The sequence below is a fragment of the Chaetodon trifascialis genome, chromosome 9 (assembly GCF_039877785.1).
Source record: "Chaetodon trifascialis isolate fChaTrf1 chromosome 9, fChaTrf1.hap1, whole genome shotgun sequence".
NCBI lineage: Eukaryota > Metazoa > Chordata > Actinopteri > Chaetodontiformes > Chaetodontidae > Chaetodon > Chaetodon trifascialis.
This window is the reverse complement of record NC_092064.1, coordinates 26,750,405-26,771,996: the sequence shown is the minus strand read 5'-3', so window position 1 is coordinate 26,771,996 and position 21,592 is coordinate 26,750,405. Positions and strand designations below refer to the sequence as shown.

The 21,592-nt window shown below is 45.8% G+C and overlaps 4 protein-coding genes across 4 annotated transcripts; 2 read left to right on the top strand and 2 right to left on the bottom strand.

Moving 5' to 3' along the window:
- Positions 1-1,868: 1,868 nt before the first annotated feature.
- Positions 1,869-7,816, top strand: LOC139336573 (uncharacterized). The gene is made up of 13 exons (XM_070970709.1): positions 1,869-2,016; positions 2,640-2,818; positions 2,926-4,452; positions 4,537-4,676; positions 4,772-4,946; positions 5,079-5,183; positions 5,299-5,491; positions 5,573-6,120; positions 6,212-6,356; positions 6,433-6,664; positions 6,914-7,045; positions 7,210-7,299; positions 7,373-7,816. Exons 1-13 carry the CDS (start codon positions 1,946-1,948, stop codon positions 7,739-7,741), a joined length of 3,906 nt encoding a protein of 1,301 aa, XP_070826810.1. The 5' UTR covers positions 1,869-1,945; the 3' UTR covers positions 7,742-7,816.
- Positions 7,817-8,526: 710 nt separating this feature from the next.
- On the top strand, positions 8,527-12,816 carry bckdha (branched chain keto acid dehydrogenase E1 subunit alpha). Its single transcript, XM_070971295.1, has 8 exons — positions 8,527-8,809; positions 9,905-10,081; positions 10,186-10,272; positions 10,363-10,471; positions 10,811-10,972; positions 11,068-11,274; positions 11,365-11,506; positions 11,902-12,816. The coding sequence occupies exons 1-8, from the start codon at positions 8,696-8,698 to the stop codon at positions 12,242-12,244; spliced, it is 1,341 nt and encodes a 446-aa protein (XP_070827396.1). The 5' UTR covers positions 8,527-8,695; the 3' UTR covers positions 12,245-12,816.
- A 200-nt stretch (positions 12,817-13,016) lies between these two features.
- Positions 13,017-14,578, bottom strand: b3gnt2l (UDP-GlcNAc:betaGal beta-1,3-N-acetylglucosaminyltransferase 2, like). The gene has a single exon (XM_070970831.1). It carries the CDS (start codon positions 14,504-14,506, stop codon positions 13,028-13,030), a length of 1,479 nt encoding a protein of 492 aa, XP_070826932.1. The 5' UTR covers positions 14,507-14,578; the 3' UTR covers positions 13,017-13,027.
- A 914-nt stretch (positions 14,579-15,492) lies between these two features.
- Positions 15,493-20,866, bottom strand: napab (N-ethylmaleimide-sensitive factor attachment protein, alpha b). Its single transcript, XM_070971017.1, has 11 exons — positions 20,647-20,866; positions 19,598-19,677; positions 19,378-19,494; positions 18,924-18,970; positions 18,746-18,823; positions 18,585-18,640; positions 18,332-18,416; positions 18,141-18,245; positions 17,994-18,062; positions 17,453-17,503; positions 15,493-16,635 (listed from the first exon to the last, which is right to left on the bottom strand). Exons 1-11 carry the CDS (start codon positions 20,742-20,744, stop codon positions 16,534-16,536), a joined length of 888 nt encoding a protein of 295 aa, XP_070827118.1. The 5' UTR covers positions 20,745-20,866; the 3' UTR covers positions 15,493-16,533.
- Between the last annotated feature and the right edge of the window lie 726 nt (positions 20,867-21,592).

Here is a 21,592-nt window from a genome sequence, read left to right as displayed (position 1 = left end):
ATATATATTGGAGCAACGTTTCTTTGTGATTTCTAATGAAAATGGCCCCGCTGAGTGAGTCCTCGTTAGAGAGTCCTGAGCCTCTGAGGAGCTGCAGTATGCCGCTTGGTACAGCATCTAAAACTACAGCATGTTTTCTTGGTGAAACTGGTAACTGAAACTTAGAGAAATTCATCGTAACGCAGCAGTTGTCCTTCTGTATTAAGAGGTTGACCCACTAGAATGATACCATGGTCAAACCATTTTTGATAAAACAAACAGTGACTTATTTTTATACAGAATACTCTCTTTGTTCCAGATTGATGAAAGGTTAAGCCTGTAAATCAGTTTCCACGCGAGTTTGTTTGTGGAAGTTAGATAGTCTGATAGGTAATTTTTCAATTTTCTAATAACATTTCAGTAGAAATTTTCTTCCACCAACACCATTAAAGACATGCTTAGGGAATGTGTTCCAGATGTTTTCATTCTCTTTGATCACATTTAATAACCATTTTAACTGTCCAGGTATCAGTTTGACTTGAGAGGTATAAGATACAAGGTGTCTAATTGTGGAAATCACTGGATTTATTGAATGTCTGTATAAGGTATTATAAATCACAGTAATTTGGTGGGAGTGTAACTGTCCAGAGGACAGTTATTGTGGTGATTTCTGTTTTCAAGTTTGTTGGTATTTCTGTCATCATTTACAAATATTTGAATTCATGTGGTCATTTAAACTCATTAAAAGCACAGTATATAAGATGTTCAGAAAGGTAACTTTGAATATGTATAACTTTAAAAATTGATGTGTGGTTTAAAATATGCTGGGTTTTTTGTTTGTTTGTTTGTTTTTTGCAATGTGTATTTGATGAATGAAACAAGTCACATGACCACAGTTTAGTTAAGGGTTGGATTGTGGGTCATGCAATATGGCTGCAGAGGGAGACGCCAACACGTGACCTACAAACATTTATTCTGCATGGTCTGAGAGGCGCACACGTTTTCACAGTGTCGGCTGATTGAAGATAAAATAAATGTTTAAAGACATCTGTATGATGCGTGGCCTTCATAACATCAGACCAGAGCAGTTATAACCATTTCACTTTAAAGGTATTATTCAACGTTTCAAAACTCAGTACCTCCATACCACCTCTTTTTTATTGGATTATAATTCAGATCGCAGTGGATGTTTGCATTTTCATCAATCACAACACCGAGATAAGTAACTGAGTTTTTCACAGGAATGTTGTCAAGTTGTACTGATCACATTTTTTAATTGGAAATAGCACAGATTTATGTAAGTTCATTCTCAGGCCTGATACAGCTGAGAATTCTCCAATGCATCTAATGGCTGTATTCACCTCATATTTGTTTTTTTAAATATTGCTGTATTATCAGCCAGTTGAGATCATTTGAATTCTCTGTCTAGAGCTCTAACACCTAGAAATGGAAATTTTTTCTTCTTTTTCTTGTCTGTTGTGTGTTTTGTTTTGTCTTTTGTTTTGTTTTGTTTGTTTTGGTTGTTTCTTTTTTTCTCTCCTCCTTCTTCTCCCCCTTTTATTCCAATATTTCCTAACCCTTGGTTTCCCCTGTTTGTGTTTTTTTTGCTGTGTATGTTTACCTATATACTGCTTTTCTTGAATGTTGGACGATGCTGTTATGCCTATTATGCCTAAATAAAGCACAAAGTGACCACAAGAGGACATTGAGTACGCCTAAATTTACATAAACGCTGACGTTATGGCCGCTGTTTTAATAAACAGATTCTTTCAGATTATAATAATGTCTGTAGCTCGTGTACATGGTTACACAGCAACCAACCTACCCAACCAACCACATCAACGAATGAAGCGAATATTAGCCAATCAGATGCAGAGTTGGGCGGGTCTTCGTGGGATGTGGGAGTGTGTGCGCTGGAAATCGAGCCTGCAGCACCAACAGCACAACTCAGAAACGTGCAGCCAAGATGGCGCAGGCGTGCGGGGCGTGTGGTGAGACGAAGTGGGCGCGAGAGCAGCTTTCTGGGCGTGTTGAAGGGTGAGAGGAGTTCTTGTAGGGATTTCATGCAAATACTCATTTACCGCTGTATCGTCATCAACAGTGGAGCCAGTTACAAAAGAAAAAAATGTCTGAACTATCAGCACTGTGGACCAGAAGCTAACGCTGTCAGAGACGTACAAGTCATCACGTTAAGCTGCATTTAGCTAAACTCAGAATAACAGGCTGTGTGTCAGGTTGTGTCTCCTAATTCACGACATGATCACTTTGTCTCAACGTCTATGAATTCAGTAGTTAACGATGAAGCTTCTCAGTAATGGCTGCGGCCTGCGGTGAGGCTGGGTTTGATGTCCAGCCCCGCCCATACCTACTACGTCACGTGCTATGTTCAGGGCAGGTGGGATATTGGGGACTTTTCAATGTCCTATACTTGAACTTCATTCTGGACAGCTGCGAACTGATTAAGGTCGTTTTATGCATTTTCAAAGTCTGCATCGCAGCTAACAGGGTAAAGTGAAATTGTATACATCATTTTAAAACCTGGCAGTTACAGTATGAAACAATATGACAAATTTAGCTTGAACTTAACTAGATTAATAGATGAATAAAAGTCAGTTTGTATAAGTTTTTGTTGTTGTAATGTTAAACCTTCCCATCTCCAGGACCTCGCATGTGACGGTGCGCAGGCGATCAGATGGCCGCATGCGTCTGGAGCTGTGCAAAGAGTGCAGGCTGTACCACTGTCCCTTCTGCCAGCCGTCCGTCTACAAGCCCAAAGGAGACTATGCGAGTGTTTGGACACATGTGGAAATCCACAGAATGAGGGCTTTGCAGCATGGAGGTCAGATAAACCTGAAGTATTTACCGATCGCTTATCCAGTCAGTAATGTGAAGCTGCTCCTCTGTGAGGTTACATCCACCTTCATGGATTTTGTTTTTTCTTTACAGAGTTTGATATTCATTCGTGTCACCTGCCATGCAGAGGAGAAAGGCATTTTCATTGTCCGTATTGTGCAAAGACGATTATAACCCGGAAGCAGTTTGAAAGCCATATGGACAAATGTCTGGAGGCACAAAAGCCAACAGCAGCAGCAACAGGCAGCCAGTCTGCTGCTCCGCCTGGCGCTCCTGCTCAGCCAGCCGCCACATTCGGCCAGTGTGCCATCCTCCTGCTCAACCTCACTCCCGCTACACAGCAGACGATCACGATGGGACAGTGTCCTACTCCCCCCGAGCCCCCTGCTCAGCCTCGATCCACCGCAGACCGGCATCCTGCTTCCCCCGACCCCTCTGTTAAAACAAAACGCACATCAGGCCAGTGTCCAGCTTCACCTAACCGCCCCATTGAACCAACAGCTACAGCTGCTGCTCCACCCGACCCACCCGGCCAGCTTACACCTCCAGCGCTCCACCCATCCACTTTAACAGACAACCCCATCAAGCAAGCGGGACAAATATTCAGAACAGTACGGAAAAAAATCAAATGTCCAATGTGCAACCTGTACTTACATAAAAAGAATCTAAGGAAGCATAAACTGAGGAAACACTTAATTTCTGAGAAGGACATAACAGCTAAAGACCATCTCAGAAATCAGTGCATCGACCCTCACAATGGGGTGTACGCTGTAGCAAAGTCTTACAAGGCCACTGCCGTCCCCGTTCACGTCATTAAAAAGAGATCAGGCAGCGTGCACAAAATGGTGTGCGAAGAAGATCGATGCGAGGTTATTTCAGATTTTCGGAGGAGGAGTGGCCTGCCTGACAGCCAGTGCCCTCATCTGCGCTCTGTGGATTTTTGTTTCACTCGTGCAAGCAGGGACGACTTGAAGCCCGCCGTGCTGGAGGAACTGATTGCCAATAAATGGATCGGGAAGGACATGGGGGCAAAGTGCCTGAACTACTGCGACCAAGCCACCCAGAGCACGGCGCCGCTTGTTGCTCTTGTGGATCTTGGTGGAAGCCATTGCCTGTATTTGTCTGTGTTTGAGCCCAAAGCGTCACAGTACAGCAAGTTAGGCAGATTATTCGTGACATATAATATCAGAGGACGGTTGTGGCATTGCGATTGTTCTCGAGGGAGAATTTCCTGTTTGCACAAATGCATATCCAAATGGTATCTCTTCCAGACCAACAAAGAGCTGTTTTCCTCAGATGCCAGACAGGATGCGCCGCTGAGTGTCGCTAAGCTGATGGAAGACTCACCTGCAGAAGCCTCCGCAGAAAAGTCAGCTGGAAGTGTGTTTGCGCTGGAGGAAGAAGGACTGAAACAGATGGCCAAGTACATTTACAACCAAAAGAAGCTGCCCCCCACGTTTCCAGAGGACATCGCCCAGTTTGAGCCAGATATTCTCTTTTCAAAGCATTTGATTCCAGCTGAAAGGGTCTGCCAGGAGTGTCCCGGTCAGGTGTCCTTAACGGAGCCGGTGCTGATCACCAACAAAGCTCGAGTCGTCTCTCTGACGGGGGTGATGGAAGGTTTGTCAGCAAGCACGCCCGAGTCCCACCGCTCTCTTCTGTTGGTTTGACAGTCCCTTTGAGACATCTGTCCCTGTCTTCCAGATAATTCCACGTTTTTCAGAAAGTGTCCAGACTGTGAGATGGTCTACCACTACCAGGAGTGGAGCGAGGGTCTCCACAACTACAACAACCACGTCATCCTGAGTCTGCACCTGTGCATGCTCCTGCGAGACTCAGTCAAGGTGCGTCCCGGAGGACCCAAACCACAATGTGCTTTTGTCCTCAGTGGGATTCAAACCTGAAAATGTTCGTTTCCGTCTGCGTCCTTGCTTTTCAGAGTCACGCTGCTGATGGTGGAGTGGTGGAGGTGCTGGAACGGACGATCGGTGACAAAGCTCCATGTGGGATGGAGGTGCTTCAGGCATACCTCCACTTTGAGGCTCTCACTCGTCACGAGAGTCTGTCTTTAGTCATGATGGATCTTTATGAGAAGGGGATTTTCAACATGGCGGGTGAGGATGGCTTGGTCTCTGTGTGGGTACATGTGCTTTCTGACATTTAGACTCCAGTCGATAGTGTTTTGTCTCTAGAATTTGTGTTTGATCTCACACAGTCCTATTAGTAACTCTCATACATTTTTATAGGGATTGAAATTAAGGGCCTGCCCGAGTCCTTCGCTGGAGAAGTCAGTGCAGAGGAGGTCTGGGATTCAGTGTGCGTGGAGATAATAAGAAGCAGCCTGGGAACTCGTAAGTGTCATTTGGCTTACATGTGGAATCTGTTGAGAGGCCTGCTGGAGAACGTTATGAATCGATAAGTCACCGGCCTCATGGCTCATCTTTGTCCCGTCTATGTTTCATCCAGAAAGTCCGACCGATGTCGCAAGCGCAGACAGTAACCTGAAAGAAGCTGCAGTGTCTGCTGTCACGGCCTCCTTCACGCTGGCTGAGAGGAAGAAGCTGTGCAAGCAAAGGACGGAGGAGTGCCACAGGGCCGTGACCGCATACCTGGTGAAAGGACTGCACCCCATGTCCACAGTGGAGGCGCCGTGGTTTCAGTAGGTTTTATGAACCTGTTTCTGGCTCCACGCATGTGATTTTTTACATCCACTCATATTCACATTTCTGCTTTCATTCAGAGAGATGGCAAAAAAGCTAAACCCGAAGTACCACCCGCCCTCCAGCGATCAGCTCGTAAACACGCTGATGCCTTCATGGTACTCTGTGGAGAAGAAGCACGTCATCAAAGAGCTGCTTCACGCGTCGAAGGCTGCGGTGACGTGCGACTGCTGGACGAGCTTAGCCTCTCACCGTTACCTGACGCTCACTTTGCACTTTGTCATGAGAGGAGAGATGAAGCAGAAAGTGCTGCGTACGATGCCAGTTGACGGCGCGCGGAGCGACGCGGTGATGGCGGAGCAGATCGGTGACATACTGCAGGAGTTTGGCGTCAGAGACAAAGTTGTCGCCATCACGCTGGATAACGCCTTCAGTGTGGACGCTTCCATTGAGAAAGCGCAGTTCAGGAAACTGAGATGCTTTGCTCATATACTCAGTGTCGCCGCACAGAAGGTGTGCACCGGCAGCTCTGAGGCCACGTGGGCATCGAACATCAGAGCTGTGGTCGTGCTGATCCGACAGTTTTCTGCAGCTCAGACAGTCCTTCAGGAGAAACAGCAGCTTCTGAGTGAGTACATGCTTTCCTCTCACCTTTCTTTTGGCCCGTTTATTACACTGCATGGAAGAGGTTAAAGGTCAGACCTGTGTCCGCCTTCCAGATCTCCGTCAGCAGCCCGTCCTGCTCGACGTCCGCGCTCAGTGGGACTCTCTGTACCTCATGCTGGAGAGGTTTGTGGAGCAGTACGCTGCCATACAGGCCACCGTCGCAGATCCACGGCTCAAACCGTGTGCTGAGGAGAAACGGTAATGGAAATGAATGGAAAACTAGAATGCAGTATTTGTTGTGTAGAAATAACTTGGTCATCGTTTTGCTTCGAAGGCTGGAAACGCTCACGGACGACGATCACCAGAAGGCGGTGGAGTTCGTCCGGCTCATGAAGCCTCTGTACACGTCTGCTCTGTGCGTGTGCGCCGACAAGAGTCCGACGTGTAGTCAGATATTTCCCATCCTGAAAAAGCTGGAGGCCCACTTTGAGAGCCAGGATGAGGACCCTCCGTTCACAGCCACACTGAAGGGGAAAGTCTGGGCTGACCTGTCGACGTGTTACAGGGTACGATCAGACATCACGTTCAGCTGGTGAAGTTGTTCTGAAGCGCTGCTGTTGAAAAGGGTTCAGTGTTTCTCAGCCTTTGTCAGAATGGGGACATCTTCTGGGCAACTTGTGGTACTGCGCAGGTGTTTCTATTACTTCCATCCTCACTTGTGATTTGATGGTTTAATCGGTTAAAGGGTTCAGTGTCAGTCCAGACTCCATCCTCCGTCCTCAGATTCTGCTCAAAGCTTGTGTGTTTTATTTCAGGATGATGACACTTGGATGTTCCTTCAGGAGTCGAGCGCCATGGATCCAAGGTTCAAGAACAGAGTTGACTCAGATGAGATTTGGGACAGGGTGAAAAATGCTGCAGTTTGGGTTTCAAACTCGACCTCAGAGGTACAGTTTTCTCTTTCTGTGCCAGCGTTTTTATCCCAGAGATGTCTCTTCTTCTTCTTCTTCTTCTTCTTCTTCTTCTTCTTCTTCTTGTAAATGTCCCGGGGATGAGGTGACATGCTGCCCTTTTTGGACTCATCCATGTCATTGTGTTATAATCTCTTCAGGTGTCAAATAAGGAGGAACGCAGACTCCTGCAAGAGGACTGTGGTGCTGATGATATGGCTGACCACAATGATGAAGAGTGTTCAGATGAGGTAACGCCATCCACCTCACACAAACTTTTGTCCTGTTTAATCCTCGTGTTGAACGCTCTGTTCGTTTTTTCAGGCTCCGTTTCCCAAAAGGCCGAGGTTATCCGCCCTGGAGGAGCTGTTTGAGGAGGAGGACCGCGCTCTGAAGAGCAGCGCAGCAGCGGAGAAGACCCCGTCAACACCTGAAAGAGTCCAGCGAGAAATTCAGCTGTACCGAAACCTGCCTGCGGCACCCACGTCAGAGGACGCCCTGTCCTGGTGGTGGGAGAGACGAGACACGCTGCCTCTCCTGTCCGAACTCTCCGGCTCATACCTGTGCGTCCAAGCGTCGTCTACTCCGCGGGAGAGGGTGTTTTCCACAGCGGGGGACACGGTCAGCCACGAGAGGTCACACGTTCTGCCAGATCAGGCGGATATGCAGATTTTCCTACAGAAAAACTGTTAAAACCAGCACAACATCTTCCCACTGAGGTGAAACTGCAAGCTAATTTTAATGTTTTCAATAGAGGTTTTAAATATCCGTTTGGTATTTTTGTCTTTTCTGGACATCTGCTGTGACATAGTTGTAAATTGGCATGCTCCCAATCTGTTCCAGCCAAACTGGTTCCGTGTGTCTTTGCACAGACTGAATATTTCACTCGACACCTACAGAGAGACGACAGGTGAGGGTATTGTTAATAATCAGAGCAGCCTTATGAGGAAGGTGAGTCAGAGCAGACTTGGCAGCTCAAGCTGCTGAGGAATACTGAAACAGCTTTATTCAAGAAATACTCGACATTCAGCATCACTGCAAGCCGAGAAATGTCATCGGGTGCAAACGGCTGCACGTGTCAAATGATTCAACGACTGGTCAAGCTTGATTATACCGGAAGTTGTCTGCACATGAGCCCTTCAGACATATATATATACCTCTATTATGCTTTTAGAATGGGAATAAAACATAGAAGAAGTTAGATGATTAAGCAAGATAAAAATAATCATAAATTTATATGTAATATTTCTAAAGCACTTTCGACTCTAAAGACAAGTATGATTTTAAAATAACGTCATAAAACGCGAGAGCATATTGGATGAAAGGAACCACTATTATTAGGGATAAATGGTTAATGATGTGTAACATAAATCGGGTTAATCGCTAAAAACGGACTTGACTTCATTCTAACCGCCGTTCCGAGGGTCACTTTGAGCTTTAATTTGAAGGTTTGACCGGATGTCATTTTTATTGCGGTCGACTTGACGATGCTACATCTGGCTAGGTCAGATACCCAACCTGGCTAGCGTGATTGCGGCTAGGGCTGCAGGAGACGAGTTCTGTCGCATAAGTCTAACATATTTACTGTAAAGTTTAAGATTCTTGTCGGGGTATTTCAGTCAAATCAGGAGACTGTGGACCGTTTAGATGGCGGCTGTGAGGAGTATGAACAAAATGTATGGAATATGTTTCCATGCTGTTCGTCAGACGGCAGGACTGAAGGCGTCGAGGGTGCTGCAGCACAGAGCCCTCAGTGTCACCGTAAGTTCACCTGTCAGCCACGGTGAGGTGTCCGTGTAAAGTTTAAATTGTTATGTTTAGGCTCGGATTGGAGCTGGGGATTCATTCAAGGATTCACAACGCGTTGCTTGACTTCTTCAGTTATCGCGATGGGTTGTGAGCCAGCTAGCTTAACTGACAACCTTGTAGAATCTAACGTCGCCTTAAAAACTGCTTTTCCAACGCAGCATCGTAAACTCGACATAAGGTGCCACATATGTGTGAACATATATGTTTGAAAATGTCACCTGTGACTTTACAGGCTCAGGTGCACCTTGTGTTTGTTGTTGTGTCTCCGAAGATCAGGTAGCTAGCTAGGAAGCTAGCCGGCTAGCGTTTTAGCTAGCTGCGTTCCCATTGGTCGAACAAGGGGCGTAATAAGAAAAGACCAACCAGACGTTGAAATATCTCTAATTAAAATTACAGTGATGTGGAAGTCAAGTAAAATGAAAAGTGGCAAAAAAGGAAAATATTCTTCACTTTACTCTCAGTGCTTAATTTTGTATATTCCTGCAAAGGTTACTGCAGTGACACATCCGCACTTTGAATCTGCAAATATGGTTTATTATTAAATACATTTTGATGATTTCAAATATATTTAAATATTAAAATCAAACATCTGTACTGTATAAAAACAATGCTTTGCAATTTAAGTTACTGAAGCATTGATGCTAATCCCACTAGATAATACTAGTAGTAGTAGTGGTATTAATAGTAGTAAATGATGCAAAGATATGGTACTACATATTCTTGAAAATACAGTCTTAGTATGGAATTAGGACAACATCTCATCATCCTGTTAAATGCTTAAACATGTGAAATGACAGATGATACCATCTGTGATTTACACAATTAAAATGTCAACTGTTGCAGAGATTTTCTAAAACAGGAAACGTGTCTTTACTCCAGTGAAGTCGCTTTTTGTAATATGTCATGCACAAAGTCTCAGCAGAGCAGCTGCACAGTTTTCTGTGTGTGGCGTTATTAAGAGAAAGATGAATCCCCCGTCATGGTGTCTGCTTCAGTCACAGCCACGGTGACGTTATTAATAAATAATGCTTGTATTCAATGTGTCAGGCCGTGCAGCGGCAGCAGCCTTTTGACTCGTCGCTGGAAAAGCCGCAGTTCCCTGGAGCCTCTGCCGAGTTTGTGGATCATCTCGAGTTCATCCAGCCCAATGTCATTTCTGGGATCCCAGTGTACCGGGTGATGGACAGGCAGGGCAACATCATCAACCCCTCTGAAGACCCTCAGGTACAGCCAGCCTGCGTGCACCTGCGCTTGGTGGTACCATGACCTCCAGTCCTGACACCCCAGGTTCATTTATTGGTTGTTTGGTGTGTTTCTTCCCCGCTCAGCTCTCCAAAGAGACAGTTCTCAACTTTTATCAGAAGATGACTCTGCTGAACACAATGGACCGCATTCTCTATGAGTCTCAGAGACAGGTGCGTTCTTCCTCTTTTTCCTCTTCCTGGTGTAACCACAGAACAGCTGAAGATTGTTAGTGACGGGGTGTTGACTTGTCTCCGTCACAGGGTCGGATCTCCTTCTACATGACCAACTATGGTGAGGAGGGGACGCACATTGGCAGTGTTGCTGCTCTTGACCCGAGCGACTTGGTCTTTGGTCAATACAGAGAAGCTGGTAAGGATCAGATGGTCTGTGGTTTTAGATGTTTTTTCCTGACACATTTCCCTTTTTGATACCGGGTTATGACAGGATCAAGGCATTTTCCATCACTTTTGTATTTGCATCTCATTTCTGTTGAGGTTATCAGCATTCATTTGTTTTTGTGCCAGTGCTTGCTGTGGTGCACAATCACATGACCAGTGATGTTTGTTTGCCACCCATGATGTCAGTGTAAAATGAAGCTAGCAGTCTTAACCCTGCTGCAGGTCTCACCTTGTGTGCCCTCCTGTCTGCCTCACTCTTCTCTTCTTGTCTTGTGAGTAACGGTGTAATAATCGCTGTGCGGCCCTGCAGGAGTGCTGATGTACCGCGGTTTTCCTCTGGATTTGTTCATGGCTCAGTGCTACGCCAACGCCGACGACCTCGGCAAGGGCCGGCAGATGCCTGTCCACTATGGCAGCAAAGACCTGAACTTTGTCACCATCTCCTCCCCCCTGGCCACTCAGATTCCCCAGGGTGAGCTGCACACCTGTGTGTCAACCTGTCCAGTCTGTTAGCCCGGTGCGTACCTCCACCTGTAAACGTGCACTCATGCATGATGTCTGTTTCAGCGGCTGGAGCTGCGTATGCGTTGAAGAGAGAAAATCTGAACCGTGCTGTGATCTGTTACTTCGGAGAGGGAGCAGCCAGCGAAGGAGACACACACGCTGGCTTCAACTTCTCCGCCACCCTCGAGTGCCCGCTGATATTCTTCTGTCGGAACAACGGTTACGCCATCTCGACCCCCACCCACGAGCAGTACAGAGGGGACGGCATCGGTGAGGCCTCGGTGTGGCTGTCAGCAGCGTGCGACCCGATATCCTCAGCTGCTCTGATGAACACATTTCACTCTTTCTCTGATTGAACAGCTGCTCGTGGTCCCGGTTATGGCATGCTATCGATCCGCGTCGATGGGAACGACGTGTTTGCTGTGTACAACGCGACAAAGGAGGCGCGTCGCAGGGCCGTGGCTGAGAACCAGCCTTTCCTCATTGAGGCGATGACTTACAGGTGAGCTGATGTTTGACCGTTCTGTGTCTCATCATCCTGACTGATTTATCATTATGATCATTACCCACAAATCAAAAGGAAGCAACACAAGAAGAACTGGAACTAATAACTAGAAAATAAATACCTGAATAAAGTAGAAACTCATTCAAATGACTTTATTTTCCATAAGGAACTTAATTTGTATTGTGGACAAATAAGACAAAAACAAGAGTCGCAGACCGTCATGGTCATGATTCATCATTATCTGCAGTTATAATTAAAATGCTAATTAACATGCAGAGCCAAGGATATAGAGTAAAACCAGTGGCTGTAATAGTGCGACTGTGTGTGCGTTTTTTATGAGGAGCTGCAGAAAATGTGCCAACTGAATAAACATACTTCTGCTCCTTCTTCAGGATTGGCCACCACAGCACCAGTGACGACAGCTCAGCTTACCGTTCGGTGGACGAGGTGAACTACTGGGACAAGCAGGACCATCCCATCTCCAGGCTGAGACACTACATGAACGCCCGCAGCTGGTGGAGCGAGGACGACGAGAGGAGCTGGCGGAAGCAGTCCCGTAAGACGGTGATGGAGGCTTTCGAGAGGGCCGAGAAACGCCTGAAGCCCAATCCCGAACTGCTGTTTACTGACGTGTACGAGGAGATGACGCCCAGCCTGAACAAGCAGAAAGAGTCCATGTGGAGGCACGTACAGCAGTATAAAGAGCACTACCCACTCGACCTGTATGATAAATAACTGCACCGACAGGCTGGATGAGCTGTGATTTGGTTAACAAATGTGGAATTGGGTGAGGATTGAGACTGTTGCGCACCTTTTAATGTATTCCTATAAACTATAGTTTTGATATGAGGTATCATTTCATATTGGACCGATGAGAAAGATCCTGCTTTCAAACATACTTCATGCCTCTGGGTTTGGTGCCTTAAGTTAATACATTTACTGCCTGTATTAAAACTCCTGGACAAGTGCTAAATCACACTTTTGTTTCACTGTTGCTCCAGGCTCACCACGGGTGTGCCATCTGAATGCATTAAGCATAAAAAGAGAAACATAACATGAAGCAATAAGCAGTGGAAGTCATCCTCTGCTGCGTATGCCCCGTCTTGTAACTGTTGATTATGGTGTCTAACAGGCTTTGTTGTGCACCACCGAGGTGACTTGATTTAACTTGTGTTGAAGTTTCCTACTTTCCTGTTTTAGATGGGTTTGTATGCTGTTACACACTTTCAAATCCCAGATCTGTACGCCCGTCGAGCTCATGTTACGTGTTTGGTGTTTTGGTGGAAAATAAACTAAGGAACTTTGAATTTAATGAGTTTAATCATTTTTTATTTAAATTCAACAATAAAATAAATGGACTGGGTTAATGACACATCTGCTCTCTTGCAAAGATGTCAACAGTAGACCAAAAAAACCCTCAATTACAATTCCTCCTGCTGCATCGTTGCACAGTGAGAAGCGACAGGACAGAAGCGGGCGAGCCACGCCTGCAGTTCACTGATCGCTCGCCGGTCCGGATCAACAAGTCAACAGGGGGCTGTGAATGCCCTTCCACAGCTTCTTTATCTGCTGCGGGGAGCGCTGGTGAATCAGAATAAGATCTTTGTGTACGCACAGATTCTCACGATCCTGCTCCTTGATGTCAAAGGTCTGAAAGCCCGAGTGTGCCTCAGGAGAAAGTCCTACCGCCTTAAGGCACATCCCAGTGTAGACGTCATCGATGGGAAAGAAAGGTATGACACGTGTAACTGAGTATAGGGGTCGCAGCAACGCTCCAGAGATAAGAAAACCGCCTCCGCCAGCATAAGCAGGGTATGGGCTGTCATAAAAGCTCAGAGGGATGTAGTATTTGCTTTTAGGGTCCCTGAGGGGACTTGCCGTGTTTATGACATGTCCAACATACAGCTGAGAGGCCTTCGAGGGCTCCAGGGACTGCAGGTAGCTGAGTAATGCTGGCGAGTTGACGAACACGTCGTCGTCCCCGCTGAAGACGAAGGAGACGCGAGGACAGTATTTCAGCGTCCACTGGAGGAACATGTGCATTTTGAGGGTCAGGTTCAAGAGGGATTCATGGAAGTCCCACTGCACGACGTCTCCAAAGTGTCTCGCTTCAAAGGACAGCAGCGGGCTGAGGTCGGGGTCCTCCAGCGGAGAGCTTCCCAGGAGAAACACCGTGTGCACTCTCAGTCCGCTCTGATACGTCCCGTCCAGCCCCCAGGTCTCCCGCACTGCCTGCCTCCGCTCAAAGTTTCCAGGAGTTGACTTGATGGCCAGAAGCAGGAAGGTTTGGTTGTCTCCCGTCCTCTCACCAGAGACGCACTTGTTGGGCTGATTGATCAGGACTGGAGGGGACCTGCAGTTCATGCCCAGCAGAAAGTCCTGGAACAGGACAGGATACGAGCTGAAGTCGTGCACATTGGTTTGTAGACGCTCTTGACTGGACTCCCTGCAACGAGACCAATCAGAGCCACGTCTGGAAGGATCTTGTCCCCTGTCCAGGTTCCTGAGGGCCGAGTACAGCAGGCGGTTCCAGTACGCTCCATTCTGAGAGACTGTCTGTCTGAGGCTGCTGGAGACGGACACATTGTGGACATCAGGGCGAAGCGTGGTGAAGCTCTCCTGCTTGGAGGTTTGTCTCTTCACTTCACGGTCGTGGACTTGGAGGCCGGGACGCCTCAGGAGGTCCCCCAGCCCGGCCCTGTGACTGAAGGTCATCTCAAGGTGAAGCGTGGAGTAGAAAAAGATCAGAACTAAAGAAACGAGGAGAACCATAGCAATGAACGTTTGAATACGTCTCATTGGCTCGAGGTAAGTAAGCCAAGCTGTGCCGGGTCGTTTTAGAAATGGATCATATTTCAGGGGAGACGGTCCTTGGACGTGCTTTGTCTTCAGGTTACACAGACTCTGCCAGCAGGTGACACGCTGGACGTACCTGTCAACAGAAAAAAAAACAAAGGTGACAGGACACCTTCGTGTAAATGAACACACAGCAAACATCACAGCCTTCAAACTGAGTGGAAATGAACAATAAGCTTCGATTACAGCAGACTGTGAACAGCCAGACGCTGTTTGTCAAACCCCACAATGACAGCACTTTACTCAAACACCTGCTCCCCAAAATAAGACGGTCAAAGGTCATTTAGAGCTTGAAATAATGCACAGTTTATCTGACATGTCAGCGTAAGTAGACGCTGACGTCTTATCAGGTAACACGGCCAACAAACAACGACCTCAGGTGACATTTGTGCAGTTCCAGCTCAAACACGGATCTGTTGATTCATGGAGAGAGAAAACACTGAACGCGCCGCAGGTGAAACGGCTGCAGCGCTGATCTGCAGGGATGCCGCTGAAGACTCTCCGCTCTCCGGTGTTTAATTAGAAGAGACCGACTTTGTACAAATAACGAAGGAGAGGAGTCCCGAGGGGCCTCAGTGATTAGACAACCGGAGAAAACACCTGAGGCCCGCGGAGCGAGCAAAACACACGGAACGCATTTGGACACCTTACAGCGCTCCTCTGCCTCTTTATGGCTCCTTTTAATGCGGAGGACGAGTTTGTGGAACTCATTGAAGAATTAAATAGATTTAAAAATAGACAAGCCAACATCGGCTTGACAAACTGGCAGTTTGCAGTTGCAGAAACGCTGCAGGTGAGCGCTTTCACCTGGACTTAACACAGGCGAAGCGCTCATCGAGAAGTTAATGTCACACTCAGGTTTTTTAAAATACTCACTAAGTCCAGGATGTTTCGATCAAAGGCTGAAGCACATGTCTGAGGCGGCACGGGGGCGGAAAGTGAATCCCTGAGCTCGTAGATCCGACCGAGAGGCTGCCAGGTGCAGAAACCCGCATCATTTGATTCTCAACATCATATTTTCTGTCACGGACTCGTGCAGCGACGCGCGTGCATGCAGGTGCAGCTCACAGTAGATCAGGTGATCACTTGACACAGCAGAGCAAGCAGGTGGAGGCCACGCCCAGGATGCTTTGAGACAGGTTTATTCAAATGCTTGACAGGAAACATCACTGATGTACAAATTATTTAAGACCAGTCGTCGATGGACAACCTCATCAGGAGGGTACATGAGCACAGTGTTCAGATCAGTAAAGCTCCTTTTCATCAATGTATTGCATCTCGTGCAGGCCTTTAAAAAAAAACATGTTTTTTTTCAGCCTGGTTGGTTATGACAGAAAAAGAACACAAAAGAGACAAAAACACGTGAGAAATGTTTCCCACGCAGAGGAAAAGCGCTGCTCTCGCCTCCTCATCGAACCATGCAAACGCTCACGAAGGCTTCTCTCACCTTCTTTCGTGGAATAAAAGCACTTTAAATGGAAATGACAAAAACAATTAGCAAATTAATTTGGTAACACTTGTAAAATTATTATTATTTTCCATCAAATCTAGCTGTTCGCGTCCTGAGAACTTCGCAGTATAAGGCAGAGGGGGTGTTTGGAGTAATAACTCTTGGCCTCTGCTCGGAGAGGAGTGCTGTTTAATTAGCGGCGCCCTGGCTCGAACTACACTACTGCATATTTGAGCACTCAAAAGAACCAAAAACCAACGTGAGGGCTTTAGTTTATGCTGCCATTTTGGTCAGTTAAGTTTATTTGAGGCGCATTCTGGAAAATAGGTTTTGTAGATCGAGGTGTTAGTAAACCGGCATCCTCTCATCCGTTTTAGAACAAGAAACATCAAATAAAACCTTTTCATAAGTGTGCTGGTATGAGGATTTGGTATTGGAGCCTATTAGGATTATCTGGTCTAATACTGGGCCAATACCTTTATCATAGTAATATACAACCAACAGACTGTGTGCGGAGGGCACTCAGGAAAATAGTGTTCATGTCTACAAAGAGCAGAATTTTTGGAGCATTAATCAAAGAGGCAAGAAGAAATACTGAAGATGGTAGGAAACAAACACAGTATCTATGAGGACTGCTGCTAGAATGGAAGTGAGGCTCAAGGCAAAAAGAGAAACGCAAGCCAGCTGTTGAGGGCTTGAGGATGACGAGGGAGGGGAGTCAGCGGAGGTCGCTCTCTTCGTCCTGTATGGTCTTCTTGATGCGCAGAAGCATGGTGGTGAGCCACTGGTCCAGCCGGGAAATGGTGTCGTATTCCTTCACCTGAGAAACGAGCAGTAAATATTACACACCTTCAGTGTTTGAAAGAAGCCTCTGGTTTTTCATCGCCCAGCGTGAAATGACGGTTTTTGCCCATTGCTTGAACACTGCTGACACATGCTCAGACCAAAGTAACAAAGGTTTTTCTTACTTTACCTTAAATACAGTGTAAGCACAGCCCAAACCCCGGCCGTTTCGTCCAGTGACTGAACCATCTTTGCACACATGTGGGTTTGTGAGATCTTACAGTGCTGTGTACAGTATACAGTACTGTAAATACAATTAAGTTTTGTGAAACATGCAGTACTGTGTATGGTATATACAGTAAAGTACAGTTTATACATTACTGTAAAAAATACCAAACCAGTAACGATTTGTGGTTGCATGTTCCTACAGAATGGCTAGAAGGCCTTCTGTGGGTGGACGCAAAGCCTGTTCGCCCAACAGGAACAGGAACTTGCCACTGTAGAAACGCCATTGTTTTTGTTTCATTTTCTCTTTACTGCATGTACTGTACTGTAAATTATAGTACTGTAATGTACAGTACTGAGTTGATGTAACAAAATCTGTAAGAGCACAAAACAATATTTGGACATTCTGTGTTTTTTAAGATACACTCACTCCTGACGTTGATTTTAACAGTTTGTGCCAAGAAATAATTTGAGTCTTTCACGTACGAGAAGTTCAAACTGAAATGATTCAGATGAGTCATGAAGACGACTCTTCATCCCAACACTTCACATGCAGTCGCACCGTGAGGCACTAAAGCGTGCAGACCCAGGAGCGCCGTGCCAGGCCAGGCTCTAAACCGTGCACTCACCGAGTCAGTATAGGCATCCACGTTCTGCTCTTCACAGGCGTCTAGAAGTTTCTGTTGAGATATAAACATTTTCATCACAATGCTGTGTGTTAGAAAGGCTCCTCACAGACTAAAATACAGCCTGTGGCATTCTGCGACACAGCTGAGAGGCCAGAACAACAGGCTGTGATACACCTGTGAACAACATGACGACACCTGCTTGGCTTTGCTGATTTAACTGTACTGAGCTGACTGGTGCTTCTGTTAAATGATGCTGGTGGGTGAAATTCTAAGGAACATTTTGCATGATGCAAAATTTGTTTTTTGCATTTTCCGCTTTTTCAGACGGTGACAGCTGAAGCGAGAAAGGGAAGGCAGGGGAGGGAGAGGAGGGAGAGCAGGGGGAGGGGATGGCATGCAGCGCTTTGACTGAAAACAACAACAGACACCAGGAAGTAACAGTCAGGTGAACTGCTCTCCATCCGCCTCACCTCTCCACATCTACAGCACTTTCAATGAATTTGCTTCAGGGTTTTAAAGCCACGCTAACACCAAAGCATACCTTCAACAGCTTGCACTCTCGGGAGTCCGAAAAGGCCGGGAACATCTCTTCATACTTCTGCACAGCAAGCTGGGTGACAAGAGAACGAACATCAGGACGGCGGCTCGCGTTACGCTTTCTGTGCACGGACACAAGTTCTGTGTTTACCTTTGCATTCAGCGTGTCTACGCAGAAGTGACAGAGCGCCGCCTTGAAGAAGTGATCCTTGGCGCTGTACTTCAGGAGCGTGCTGTCCATTGCGTGCGTTCCAACCTAAAATCACAAAGCACAACTCGTGTTCGCTTTGTAACTACAGCTGCCGATAAGGAGACGAAGGCTGCCGGCGAGCATCGTCGTACCTGCTCGTAGATGTCGATCGCTTTTGGGTACTGCTCCAGCTGAGCTGCATAGGTTGCTACTTTCAGAAGGCACTTGTTTGCTGAACTGAAGGGGAATTCAAGAAGTTCATCAGTCCACACACATTCACAGAAATCACGGGTCAAAGAGCACCGAGTCACTTAACTGCACACTCATGAAACAAAGATGTCACACAAAAAGAAACTGCATTCGTTAGAAACAAGAAAGAAGATGATGTGCATGTAAAACAGTCACCTGGTGGACTCTTCACCTTTGTAATAATCTGCTGCTTGTTCATAATGAGCAACGGCCTGGAATGGAAACAGGACAAAACTGGATTTAACAGATTTCTTTAATAGTGTTTATTGCTTTAAGACAAAATATTGCATTAGAAGCAAGAGTGGAAGTAATCTGACCTTGTCGATGTCCACCAGCTCTGTCTCATATATTTCAGCGATGCTGATGTGATGTTTGGCTGCGATGGTGAAGCGGCCCTAAAACCAAAAAAAAAAACCCAGAAAAATCACAAGAGAAGAGATGAACAGGGGGAGATACACGTTGCATAAGTAAGACACATCCACTTCATTCACTCACCATATCAGTGTAGATCTCAATCGCTCGGTTTAGGCAGTTTATGGCCTCTGTTGAGAAGAACAACAATAATGTTAATATACAATAATGACCATGTCAGCACAGAAGCACAAAGTAAGAATAAACTCAGATTTCAAGATCTACAAAAATTTGAAGGCACCAGTTGAAAGAAGCATAAGCTTCAAGGTGAGAAAAGATAGCGAGCGCCGGGCTTGATGTCATTATTTATTTACACTTTTCTCCAGCTCAAAGCATTCATTTGTCCATGTTTACATTTGCTAATTGCACAGTGGAAAGAGCCCTGAATAACGCTGTTAAAGGTCACCTGGAACATGTTAATCACGTGAGGTGACACCAGCTCGTGTACATGGTCCACTCGAATGGCAGCTTGTAAAACGGGCATTACAAGGGAGCTTCAGCAGTCACACATCTCGAGGCGGTGGTGAGTAATTATTACCTTGTGGATCTGCTTTTTTGAAGGCGTTTCCAGCATCTATGAAGTTAGTCGCAGCATCGTGTTTGCTCTGCATCTGAAGGTGAAGGCGGGCTGCTTGGGAGAACGCATTTCCCGCAGCTGGAAAGAAAACGTCTCAGGTTAGGACGATTGAAGTCGGTCTTAAAACGGGTGAAAGCCAGTCAATACACTTGTTCATTCAAGCTGTAATAATTGTTCTTACCACACCAATTTTTGGCCATTTTGTACATGTTGGCTGCCCTCACATACATGTCACAGGCCTCTTCCATCTTGGAGGAACCCCTGTGTGACAGCATATGTTTAAAATCAACAAGAGGTAGACCACTGCTGGGCGAAACTGACAAATATCAAGTGCCATGATACATTTAATGATGTCTGTGAAGTTGCATTAACTGGTCATACTCTCCTAAATATACTGCTATCAGAAAAGTGTTACACATATCAGGTCAATGGAGCAGACCTAATTATATGGACACTTATCTCCAAGCTTTACCACATTAGACATGAACTCCTTCTCATATTTGACATGTTGTGTGTTTTAGTGGCTGATTTAACATCTGGCAAAGAAAAGACAGCTGAAAATGAGCCTTTTGGCTAACACTGGCCAATTTACAGTCATATTTTGAAATATGACTCATTAAACGTGTACTTCCCGGGCATGAATCTAACTGTCTGAGTCAAACACAAATCCACTTTAATAATTTAAGCTGGTTTTGGATCAACTACTATCTCGCACATCTCGATGTAGCTCAAATCTGTTCCCGTCTGCTACAAATGTGATAAACACGTGAGGGCCTGAGTGGCCTTACACACTTTCACCAGTAGATGGCGCTGCAGCAGCAACACATCAGCTGTTGTTCAGCGTCTTCACAGAATAACTTGAGATGTTACACGACTCATTTTTGATTAGGACCACCTGACGCGATAAAACCGTCCTCAAACAAACACTTCGCATTGTGTGAGCTAGCCTCATTTACAGCGGTTCTATTTCAGGCTTTACGTTAATTATTCTCAGTCCAGCAGTGATCTGACGGAAGATAACGCTGCTTATCACGTTATTGCTAAATTGCAGCGTTGACAACAACAACTTCAAGTTAAATACAAGCAGCCCAGTGTTGCGGTTATGTTAATAATATGTTTGTTTTTGTCCTGCCTTCAGATCTGGTGGTAACTGGCCAGTTAGCAACCTTCCGCTTAGTTGGCCTTTAGCTTGACATATTTAGCTAAACAGCAGCTAAGTGTCACACTCACCCAAACAACGCTCCGAAAAACGACTGCGAAGACTTCATTTTCTTTTCAGCCTCAGCTATCAAAGCCATGGCTTCCTTTTCTTTCCCGCTGTTGTCCATTTTCGTGTCACCGCTCTGATTTTTGAGGAGGATCGAGGAAATGCGAAAGTCAACAAACTTGCTAACCAGCGATAGCAGCAGCAGCGGGTTTGCTTTGCCTTGTCACGTCACCAGCCGCAAAGGAACCGTCACCTCGGTCACGTGACACAGGAGCAACGGGAACGCCACTGTTGCATTCAGGTGCTCTTCGTAAACGCCACTTCCATTTTCCCCAAGTTAATATATACACCGCAATTGTTCTCAATTGGCAATTAATAACAAAAAATAAACAAAAGCAGAACATGAGTATGCGTTTTTGGTGTTGATCGCCTTGGAATTAGAAGTGGTTCACAGACCGTAGCCGTATATAGTTGTTGAAAAGTGATAGCTGTTTAATTCACTGACAGTTTAAACATTAATAATTTTATTAATGTTTACATTCAATTTTGTTGAATGGTGAATGGTTTAAATGGTTTAAACATTTAAAGCATGGTTTAAATGGTTTAAACATTAATAATAATGTTTAATGTTTATTCTGTGAAATAATGAAGCTGGTCAGATGTAGCTAACTCCTTTTCTCAGTAATCTAATTTCTAAAGCATTGCGCAAATACCACTTGGGATTGAACTACAAAAACTAATCAACTCTACAGGCACTCCATCCATTACCTATGCGCGTTTATCCGCTGAAAGGTTGAGGGATGCTGGAGCCCATAATTGACAGATCACAGTCAACCAAACACTGAATGTCTTCGGACTTTGACAGCAGGATCGAACCCAGATTCGTCTTGCTGGGTATAAAATTGTGTATTATTTAAGCTCTTATGTTTATATATCATGTAACGATTATTTAATAAATAGGCCTAAATG

What these genes read in the sequence shown, in the direction of transcription:
- LOC139336573 (XM_070970709.1), top strand. Translation starts at nt 1,946, where the DNA reads ATGGCGCAGGCGTGCGGGGCGTGTGGTGAGACGAAGTGGGCGCGAGAG. An exon ending in AAGAAGCAGCCTGGGAACTC is followed by an intron (nt 5,184 to 5,298) that starts GTAAGTGTCATT and finishes TGTTTCATCCAG; the next exon opens with AAAGTCCGACCGATGTCGCA. An exon ending in ACCTGTCGACGTGTTACAGG is followed by an intron (nt 6,665 to 6,913) that starts GTACGATCAGAC and finishes GTTTTATTTCAG; the next exon opens with GATGATGACACTTGGATGTT.
- bckdha (XM_070971295.1), top strand. Translation starts at nt 8,696, where the DNA reads ATGGCGGCTGTGAGGAGTATGAACAAAATGTATGGAATATGTTTCCAT. An exon ending in ACCCCTCTGAAGACCCTCAG is followed by an intron (nt 10,082 to 10,185) that starts GTACAGCCAGCC and finishes TTCCCCGCTCAG; the next exon opens with CTCTCCAAAGAGACAGTTCT. An exon ending in TCTATGAGTCTCAGAGACAG is followed by an intron (nt 10,273 to 10,362) that starts GTGCGTTCTTCC and finishes TCTCCGTCACAG; the next exon opens with GGTCGGATCTCCTTCTACAT.
- b3gnt2l (XM_070970831.1), bottom strand. Translation starts at nt 14,506, where the DNA reads ATGTTTGCTGTGTGTTCATTTACACGAAGGTGTCCTGTCACCTTTGTT.
- napab (XM_070971017.1), bottom strand. Translation starts at nt 20,744, where the DNA reads ATGGACAACAGCGGGAAAGAAAAGGAAGCCATGGCTTTGATAGCTGAG. An exon ending in CGATCGACATCTACGAGCAG is followed by an intron (nt 18,246 to 18,331) that starts GTACGACGATGC and finishes TTGTGATTTTAG; the next exon opens with GTTGGAACGCACGCAATGGA. An exon ending in TGGATGCCTATACTGACTCG is followed by an intron (nt 16,636 to 17,452) that starts GTGAGTGCACGG and finishes CTCGTTTCTCAG; the next exon opens with GTGAAGGAATACGACACCAT.